Source organism: Leucoraja erinacea, chromosome 40 (genome assembly GCF_028641065.1).
Source record: "Leucoraja erinacea ecotype New England chromosome 40, Leri_hhj_1, whole genome shotgun sequence".
NCBI classification, from domain to species: Eukaryota; Metazoa; Chordata; class Chondrichthyes; order Rajiformes; family Rajidae; genus Leucoraja; species Leucoraja erinaceus.
Window position 1 is genome coordinate 4,104,135 of NC_073416.1, and position 10,705 is coordinate 4,114,839.

The 10,705-nt window shown below is 44.7% G+C and overlaps 1 protein-coding gene across 1 annotated transcript; it reads right to left on the minus strand.

The window, feature by feature from the left end:
* Window positions 1-356: 356 nt before the first annotated feature.
* On the minus strand, window positions 357-8,197 carry LOC129714762 (keratin, type II cytoskeletal 8-like). The gene is made up of 9 exons (XM_055664591.1): window positions 7,739-8,197; window positions 7,411-7,619; window positions 6,983-7,043; window positions 6,804-6,899; window positions 6,551-6,715; window positions 6,325-6,447; window positions 5,664-5,884; window positions 5,002-5,051; window positions 357-1,490 (listed from the first exon to the last, which is right to left on the minus strand). The coding sequence occupies exons 1-9, from the start codon at window positions 8,174-8,176 to the stop codon at window positions 1,315-1,317; spliced, it is 1,539 nt and encodes a 512-aa protein (XP_055520566.1). The 5' UTR covers window positions 8,177-8,197; the 3' UTR covers window positions 357-1,314.
* Window positions 8,198-10,705: the final 2,508 nt, after the last annotated feature.

The window sequence follows — 10,705 nt, forward strand, 5'->3', positions numbered from 1 at the left end:
AGTGAGGACATGACTTCAGAATTAAGGGACAGAAGTTTAGGGGTAACATGAGGGGGAACTACTTTACTCGGAGAGTGGTAGCGGTGTGGAATGAGCTTCCAGTGGAAGTGGTGGAGGCAGGTTCGTTGGTATCATTTAAAAATAAATTGGATAGGCATATGGATGAGAAGGGAATGGAGGGTCATGGTATGAGTTCAGGCAGGTGGGACTAAGGGAAATAAAGTTGTGTCGAGTGTAGGGCCAAGATGGCCTGTTTCCGTGCTGTAATTGTTATATGGTTATATGAGGTTCAAAGCATGATAGAAAAATATTGGGAAAGAAACAAAAAGGCACATGGAAAATAAAGACGACAACAATTTGTAATTGATGATAATGCACATTCTGTTTTTATTGTAAAATGATGCAAGCAACAAGGGGATACAAATTCATGAAGTGGATCCATTTGTAACAGTTTTAAGGCCAACAATTCAATTAGTATTTAAGTTTATTCAAAATGCTGCACTACGTAGTTATATCCAGTTGATAGTCTGCCAGAACCAAAGTCGCAAAATTTAAAGATTTATTGTTAAATTCCAACAATTTTTTTCAGTCATGAATACGAAAACAAGTAACCTTTCGAGGTGTTCAGCAATGTAAAACCGATGGATAAATCCACAAAATGTTAATCTGATATATTGCCACTGATGACACTCTGGAGTTTAGAAGGATGAGAGGATATCTCAGTGAAACATATAAGATTGTTAAGGGCTTGGACACGCTAGAGGCAGGAAACATGTTCCCGATGTTGGGGGAGTCCAGAACCAGGGGCCAGTTTAAGAATAAGGAGTAAGCCATTTAGAAAGGAGACGAGGAAACACTTTTTCTCACAGAGATGGTGAGCCTGTGGTATTCTCTGCCTCAGAGGGCGGTGGAGACCGGTTCTCTGGATACTTTCAAGAGAGCTAGATAGGGCTCTTAAGGATAGAGTCAGGTGATATGGGGAGAAGGCAGGAACGGGCAGGATATGGGGATGATCACATTGAATGGCAGTGCTGGCTCGAAGGGCCAAATGGCCTACTCCTGCACCTATTATCTATGTCACAAATAAGTAAATTTATTTTTTTGTGTGGCCGGTTTTGTATCCAACATTGGTCAGTAGATAAGAATATCCTTCTCCAACAGAAGATGTAGAAAAGGCATTTTATAGCGTTGGTATTTTTTTTTAAATTCCAACGTTGCAAAGCTAGAATTAACAGAATTCTACTTTCATATAAAGATTGCAAATGAACAAGAGATATTACTGAAGATTTATAATTCAATGAATTATTTTTGATTTTATGCCACTTTATTGAAAGATGTTGAAATCGTCACACCGTCTGATTCCTCAATCATTTTCACCACTAGCGGCGATTTTGTTGAAGAACTGCTGTAGGAAGAGGTTTCCATTCCTCCATAACTACTCCCATAAGATTTACCAAATCGTCCACCACCACCACCACCACCACCAGCACCTGTATTTAAAAAGAGTTTGAGGTCAATGATTCTTTCATGAAAGTGATTCAATATCCATCATACATGTGCGAAAAATACTTTGTCATTCAAAGAATTGAATCAAATCAAAATCAATGGGAGAGGTATTAGAAATGCCTTCAGCCACCACTAAACAGTTGTTCATGACATAATTAAACACAACTTCAAGCGTATACTTTATTGCTCCTTGCAAGGAGCAATAATCTTATACATTTGGGATTTCAACAGACGTTTAATGCATTTTAATAACAACAGTAATGAAGGAAATAAGTATTGCAATATTGGAAATGCACTTCTTGAAGTTGGCACTTAGAACAGAACAAAAAGAGCTCCAGATTTAGGAAAAAACACGATTATTCAGAAAAGTACTAATTAAGAGTGAAAAAGTGAATTAGCAGCCTTTATTTCCCATTTACAACAGATCAAATGAGTATTTCTCACATTTTCCACTACATTTTTGTGTTTTGTCTGTTGGTTAAAATCTCAAACCAGAAATTCTAAATTCTCCCACCCACCAGATTCATCTTTACTTTCCCTGCCCTTTCTTTATTTTGAAGACTGTTCCCTTTGACTCCCTGGGCCACACATCCATCGACAACTCATCTCAATGGCGATCCTGGCCTCACCCTATCGGAGTTCCTCCCTTTGCCCTGTTGCTCCCTCCTCCACCCACTCTGCAACAGAAACAAAACATTTTTATTCTCATTCCCAAATCTGATGAAGGATCTTTGACCTGAAAAATCCACTCTGCATCTTTTTCCACAGATGCTCCTGACCTACTAATAATTTCCAAAACGTTATTATTTTTTAGGTTCAGATTTCCAGCTTCTGTAATTTTTTTGATTTTCATGGAATTTGTGGGATTTTAGAGAGAAAAAGGGAGGGAATGCACGGTGGCGCAGCGGTAGAGTTGCTGCGTCACAGCGCCGGAGACCCGGGTTCAATCCTGACCACGGGTGCTGTCTGGAGTTTTTTTTTGACACAGAGAGTGGTAAAAAGGCTTTGGAATTCTCTGCCATAGATGTGTAGCCGAGGCCACAGTTCAGAGTTGCTATATTTAAGAGGGATGGACAATGCGGCCCTTGGATTGGCTAAAGGGATCAGGGGGTTTGGAGAGAAGGCAGGGACAGGAAACTGAGTTGGATGATCAGCCATGATCAAATGAACATTTCAGCAGACAATGAACTGAGGTAGGGACTGAAATTGATGTAATTTAGGAGCTGGAGATGGAGGTGGGCGGTTTGGTGATGGAATAGATATACCTCTGATGAATCCCTTGCCAGATGCTAAATCACACCCAATGTAGTCAAAGCATGTGTAATCTTACTCTTTTCCCTTATCTTCCTAGATCTTTCTGTATCCGGCCGAGGGATAAGCCTGACAATCTCTGTGCGCATTCCCACTGGCCTGGAATAGGGGTATCTCAACAATGGCTTCCTCCCACCTTGGCCCAACAACGAGATTTTCATCCGGCTCGCTGCAAGCTCTGAAAACACGTCCCCATGTGCTCCGGGGTATTTAGCAAGTTCTGTGGTTCCTCGCAGCTTTTGCTTTACACATGGAAACTAGCCAATCGGCAGCTCCGTTTGTCTCCGTTGTGTCTCTATCAATGAGGATCCCACAGAGGAGCTTCTGAAATGTATTCCTTCTGTGAACCGTGGCTAGACCTCCACCATTTTGTCAATAATATCCTTGGCCACATCTCATCTATTTCCTGCATCTCTGCTCTCACCGCTTCTCCTTTTGGACAGAGTTTCCTTAGTTCTCACCGTCCACCCCACCAACCTGTTATTCAACAGTTTGTTCCAGCTTCCACAAGATTCCACCACCAGATTCATCTTTCCCTTCCCTGCCCTTTCATCGTTTTCAACAGATGTTTCTCACAGCACTTTTTATGCAATTTCAGGAAATGCAGCACTTGTTCTTTCATTCATTCCCTTCTTACTATCACAGGAATTCAAACAGTCCTTCCAGGTGCAGAACGATTCGCTAACACTTCCTCCAATCTAGCGTACTGCACTCAGTGTTCACAATGTTGTCTCCTCTACCAGAAGCACTGCTTTGTAGAGTGGCTGCGTTCAGTCTGCAGGCCTGACCCTGAACTTCTTTCTACCTGCCTCTGTCCGCTTGCCTCTTATTACCAGGCCCAACAGAAGGTTGAGGATCTGCACCTCATCTTCAATCTGGGCATGTCATAGCCTTCTGCAGTCATTATTGACTTCTACAACTCAAGGCATCTTGCTTTCTCTTTCTGTATCATAATTGGCCATTTCTGCTGTAGGCTGTCCATTTGTGACATTGACAAAGCTTTTTTTGTGAGAGGGAGAGATAGAGTGAGAGAGCCTGCAAGTGTGAGTCTGTGTGTTTGTCTGTCTGTGTGAGTCTTTTATTCTCTCTCGAACAGTGAAGAAGGGTCTCGACCCAAAACATCACGTATACTTTTCCCCCCAGAGATTATGCCTGACCCGCTGAGTTACTCCAGTATTTTGTGTCTATCTCCAATTAACCCATTGACTGGATGACCTCGACAACTCATCTCAATGGCGATCCTGGTCTCACCCTATCAGAGTTCCTCCCTTTGCCCTGTTGCTCCCTCCTCCACCCACTCTGCAACAGAAACAAAACATTTTTATTCTCATTCCCAAATCTGATGAAGAATGCTTTGGTTGATATTCCACTTGAATTTTTTTGATGTACTGTGTCCCTTTTTAATTGTCCAAAACTCTGCATGGTAAATTACATTTCACTGCACGGATGTGTCAAATAAATTTGCATGTGTATGTGTCAAATAAATTTGAGCTTGAATTTGTTTGTGTGTCTGTGTGGGTCTATGCCTGTGTTTCTGTATGTGGAAGTCCACGTCTGTTTTTTTTCCATGCGTCAGTGTATGTCACTGTATGATTGTGTGTGTGTGTGCGTGTGCGTGTGTATATATGTATGCGAGACATTTTATTTTTTCCTACGACTCGCAAAAAATGTGCCAAATTTAAAATGTGCCCCTGAGCCCCCAGCAGATGAAGTATTGAAGGACAATGGCATAAACAATGGTGTCTGTTGTTGCAGACATGAAGGGAACGGACAAGAAGAAATTGCTGGACAGAGCCACAATCACAAGGGATGTTACTCAGCCACAATTTGGGAGGCAGCATGAGATATGAGGGTTGAAGGCAGAGAAACATGAGACAGGGAGTTTGCCGACAAGGAGAGAATGTCAGCTGTGAGCTTATTGAGGGGACGAATCATGACAGTGGATGTAAAAGGGAGGAGAGAGCAACAGAGGGAAGTGAACCATTCTCAATATCTATTATGGGGACCAGGAAGTCAACTGAGTAACATTCTTGCAATTATAATTTTAAAACTGAGTACAGCTATAAAAGAAATGCACAACAGTGAGAAATTAAGATTTGTGAAAGAATGTGGAGTTGTTTTTGATTTTTGTGTTTTGTTCACTGTAGGTTAAAATATCAAACCAGAAAGTATAACTTCACTCACCACTCTGCGTGCTTTGTTGGATGCTGATAGTTTGTATCCCATCGGTCAACCTGTTTATGAAAGAAACATTTGTGTTACCAAGATGTTTGCAGGGTGTTCAGAGGTTTATTTACTGCAGGTTTACTAAATATTTCCCTCCAAGGAACACCCTCATATGCCCACTGGATCCGTGATGCCCATTTTCATGTTTGAGTGCTGACAGTAAACAGCAGAGGCATTGTTGAGCATATCGGGGAGATTGTCCCTCAAGTGGGACAAACTGTTTAGCACTCAGGAACAAGATCCCTGGCTCCTTTAACCACACTCTTTGGGGGTTCGGAGTTCAACGGCCCTGTCCAACCACTGGTGGAACTGCCCATCAGTCTGCTAAAGTCGCACAATGCCATCACCCACTGAATCACAGGAGAGCTCTACCATTCTGTGTAGAAGTCAACGTGTGGGTGTTCATTCTGAGAGCAAGTTTAATGTTAATGTCTGAGATGGAAACCCACCTTTAATGAGTATTCTTTCACTGCCTGAACCTGCACAGAATGCCCTCAAAGACAATAGCAGTTCATGGGAAATGTAATAAAGAGCTAGTACAGATGGCAATCTGCAAGTACGTGGGACTGTGGCATCAATCCAGGGTGGTACCTGGAACTTGTAACTGCCCAATGTCTTACCTCTGCTCCTCTCCCTCCAGTAGCTTCCTGTAGGTGGCAATTTCAATGTCCAGGGCCAACTTGACACTCAGCAGCTCCTCCATTTCACGGGCTCGTATGGTTAGCTCGTTCTTTGCTTTCTGGATGGCTTCCTGCAGTTGCTGAATCCTCAATTTACTGTCTTTGAGAGAGAGTTCGCCACGTTCCTCTGCTTCTGTGCACGCAGCCTCGAGTGCTGCACGCTAAGTAACACAAAGTTAATGTAACACACAAGTCAGACGCAAGTCTAAAGAAAGGTCGCCTATTCCTTCTCTCCATCAAAGCTGCCTCACCCGCCGAGTTTCACCAACATTTTTGTCTACCTACAAAAGTGATCATCATCACTTTTGCAGATTAAACCCTGGGGTATCTTGCCAATGCCCCCATCCCCCCCTGCACAAATTGGGAAGGTCCTTGCTGTGCACAGTGTCTTGCATTTTGGCGGAGAAGGGATGAATATGGTAAGTGTCTTAGTGGAAGGACTGAGAGGTGTAATCATTACTGCGGCTCACAAAAAATGAGGATTGGACCAGGTTGAACTGGTGTTTCAACCATCTCTTGGCCATTTGCTTTAAGCTGGGGAATCTTGCTAGAGTCAATGGGGTGGCACCCAGATCTTGTTTGCTTTCACTTCCCGGCTTACCTGTTTTTTAAGATTTTCAATATCCATAGTTAGTCTACGGATATTACTCATCAGATCATTACACTCGGATTTGATTATTCGCATGTCATCTCCAGTACCTCCAGACATGCTCAGCTCCTGCATCTGCAAGGGAACACAGGAAAACGGTTAGTGAACAGTTCTCCATCCAGCAAAGAAGTCAGAGCCATCAGCGCACGTGTTTTGGGGGGGAAATAAGGATGCAAACCTTCGACTCTTTCCACCTCGCACATTCCTGGCGGCTCTGGTCTGCCATCCTTTTGTATTGGTTCTGGATTTCCTCAATCATACCCTGCATATCAATTTGAGCACGGGAGGCGATCTGCACGTTGACACAAGTGTTCTGCACCTGTGTTTGCAGCTCATCAATTTCCTAAAGATGAACAGAACAGATTTTTAAACATGAGAGGAGATGGAATTGAACAACAAACGGCCAATCCTTGGACAATTCGTATATTTACCGCTTGAAATATTGCCTTGAGGAAGTCCAATTCATCCGACAACCTTTCTAGTTTCGCTTCCAGTTCCACCTTGTTCATATAGGATTCATCGACATCCTGGAGAGAGAATAGAGTTTAGAAAATCTCTCCAAGAAACCCACCTGATGTGGTCCTACAGACAGCTCGACAGTAATGCTCACCTTCTTAACCATGACAAACTCGTTTTCCACTTCTGTCCGCTTGTTAATCTCATCTTCGTATCTGAAACGAAACACCCGCTTTACTGACAAGAAAGCTTCACGTCCCTTTCTGCGATTAGAGTCCGCAGCACGTAGGGACCCATTGCTCCCTGTCGCCGAGCCGCGGTTCCCTCCCACTCCCAAGTGCCGGCGAGTGCATTGCTCTTCCTGACACCCCCTCCCGTCGCAAGACACCGCGGCTCGCTGACTTACAGAGCGTTGAGAGAGAGACTCCTCTCTTTCCAGCGCCCAGCTTCAACAAGCGCTTGTCCTCACCGAGAGCTCCCAGAGACTATTGGAGCTGAGAGTGCCGGAGACACTTATCCTGCCCATCATTTGCCGGGATCTGGCCAATTGGTTTCTAACCCGTGAACCGATACAGTACTTACTTGGTCTTAAAGTCCTCAACTAAACCTTGCATTTGCACAAGTTCCATCTCGAACTTCAGCTTCTCCTGCCCAAGGGCTTCCAGTTGCTGCTTGAGGTTTTGAATGTAGGCTTCGAACATCTTATCGATGCTGGACGAGAAAGATCCCTGCTGCTGCATGAGGCTCAGTTGGACTTTCAGTTGAGTATTTCTCTCTTCGAGTGCGCGAACCTGCGGGTGGGACATGAACGCAAAGTTACATTCGACCTGAGTTGGCAACAAATTGAGAAGAATCATTTGCACCGTGCGGTAGGACTAAACGTGAGTGACGGGAGAGCTGTTTGACTTACTGTGCCTATGAAATTGGCAAACTGGTTGTTGAGTGAAGTAATCTGTTTCGTCTCCAGCACCCGGACTGCTTGCTGGGTGGTGTCGTTTGCTGGTATGGGTACGTTGATATCAATGCAGGACTGTTGTCCTATTCCACGTGCGTGGGATATTTGCCTGGCAGACCCCATTGAGTATTGGCTCAAAGCTCTCCTTTGTTGCAACCCGCCGCCGAGCCCGCCGCCGCCGCCGCTGCTGCTGCGTGCGAAGCCGCCGCCGCTGCTGCGCTTTGAGCTGAAGGTGCTGCCGCCGCCGCTGCTGCGGAAGTTGCCGATGTTGCTGATGCTGCGCATGCTGCTGCCGCCGCTGCTGCCGCTTCTGCCGATGCGTAAGCTGCCGCTGCCGCCGCCGCCGGTGCTGCTGCTACTGAAAGTGCTGATCTTCTTCGTTTGGAAGCTCATGATGAAATGGGAGCGCTGTGCTGGAGTGATCAGAGTGCCGAGCCGAGCTGGTGCAGCTGAGAGTGGCTTTGAGCTGCTTTTATGAGCTGCGCGGATGTGGGCTTGGTCGGGGTGTCAGATGACAGGGATGGCAATTGGAACAGTAGAGATTGAGGTGGAGCCAGCCACCGCCCTCTGCCATGGGTTCCAACCTGCCCCCCGCAGTGCCTCGGGTCAAGCTGGCGTCAGCAGAATCTTGAATCTTGAGAATAAGTGGATCCTGGAAGCCAGAGTGCTGACTGCAGCTCCTCGGCTGTGTAGGCAGGGCTGGGTGTGTCAGGTGTGGGACAAGCCATCCAGTCCGCTGTATGTGGAGATGGCAGCTTGTGGTATGGGCAGCAAAGGAGCCTTCGTGTTTTGCACTGGGGGAAGGGGTGTTGACAGCCTCTTTTACCTGCAACAGTGACTGCACTTGAAAATTGTCCCAATGATGGCCAAGCACTTAGGGTCACAGTGAATGTGTAAAGAGAGATACGAATGAGACATTTTCAACGCAAGAAACGTCAAGTCAACTTTATTTGTCACATACACATGCAAGATGTGCAGTGAAATGAAAGTGGCAATGCCTGCGGATTGTGCAAAAACAACAGAACAGAATAGAACAGAACTAGTATTTACATTTTAGACCAAAAATTTAAAAAAAAGACACAACACAACAGTAAATTAGTCCCTGGTGAGATAAGAATTTACAGTCCTGTTGGCCTGTGGGAAGAAATTCCGTCTCATCCTCTCCGTTTTCACATCGTGACAGCAGAGGCTCTTGTCCTCAAACAAATGTCCCCGGAGGCGTATGGCCCCAAACAAATTTAAAGCTTGTTTCCAGAATTTAGTTCAAGAACGCAGACCAGGTGATGAAATTGAGGATGATGAACAAGGAGCGTTTTTTGCCTAAACGTTTTTCCCAGTTAGTGCAAACAGAGAACTATTTCAAATTTGGAACATGGACACATTTCCTTGACCTGACTTCCAAACTTACTGTGAAAGGATTAAATTTAGGTGCAGCCTTGTCAAATGGCAAGCATATTGCAATAAACCTATTCTGGAGATAGTTTTCTTAAGTTTGCATAGAAACAAGCCCACAGAGTCCACACCAACCCTTTCACAAGAGTTCTATAATATCTCACTTTCTCACCCAGTGCTTGAGTTCCAGGCTCGATGCTGACTAAGATGCTGTCTGTACGGAGTTAACACGTTTTCCCTGTGACCGCGTATTTTTTCTCCGGGTGCTCTGGTTTCCTCCCATACTCTGAAGACCTGCTGATTTGTAGGTTAATTGGCCTTTTGTGAATTGTCCCTGGTGTGCAGGATAGTGGTAGTGTACGAGCATCGCTGGTCGCCGATGGACCTGTTACAATGCTGTACCCCTAAACTAAACTAAAAGTGAGTAAACTGAGACTCTATTCCCCACAGATCAGACAAATGAGGAGAGATCCCATTGTAACTTGAGATGAGTGCAAGAGGCTAGATGCAGAGGAGATGTTTCCCCTGAGTCCAGGACCAGAGAGCACAATTTGCAACATGGAAAACAGGGATGATAGTTTTAAAAGATTGTTAAACCTGGAGGCAATGTTGGTCAGTGAGCGTTGAGCTACAGGGAAAGGTTGGGCAGACTAGGACGTGTCTGACAGGTGATCTCATAGGATTATATAAAATCACGAGGGGAATAGATAGGGTGAAAGCGCATGGTCTTCGACACAGGGTAGGGGAATCAAGAATCAGAGGAGACGGGTTTAAAGTGTGAGGGGTAACAGTAACATTTAACAGGAACCTGAGGAAAAGCTTTTTCATACAGAGGGTGGTGTATATATGGAATGAGCTGCCAGAGGAGGTAGTTGAGGCAGGTACTATAACAGCTTTAAAACAAAAACTCGGACAGGTACATGGATAGGAAAGGCTGAGGTGGATATGGTCCAAGCCCTGTCATGGCAAGCAATCTCCAAGGGAACAGAAAAAAACGACCAGTTCTCCAAATATCCTTGAAAGAAATGTACATTTTCTCTGATTGTGCATGTAATGTCTGTTGTAATGTACAGAAATAACATCAATAATTTCAGATCAGTTATAAATCGAAGGTAGACAAAAATGCTGGAGAAACTCAGCGGGTGAGGCAGCATCTATGGAGCGAAGGAAATAGGCGACGTTTCGGGTCGAGACTCAAGTGGCGGTACGTGCCGTACTTCGGTTATGTACCCTGGACTGATGGACAAAGCTCCCATAATATTATTACATTCAAAGGTCTGGCGTTTATTGCAAAGAATTGTAGTTTCCTCTGTCTCTCCACTTTTGGCCATTGTTCTTTCTCATCAGCTTTCATTCATGCCATTCATTATAATACTCCGGAGGTATGGTTACCAAATCGATTCATTTTTGTATATTTTCCGACTTTGGACAAATGTGATTCATGGATGTCGTGTAAAAGGAACCTGTTCCTCACATGGGAACGGTCACACTCGAGGGTCGAAAGAGTGCAACATGAAATCCAAGACCCAA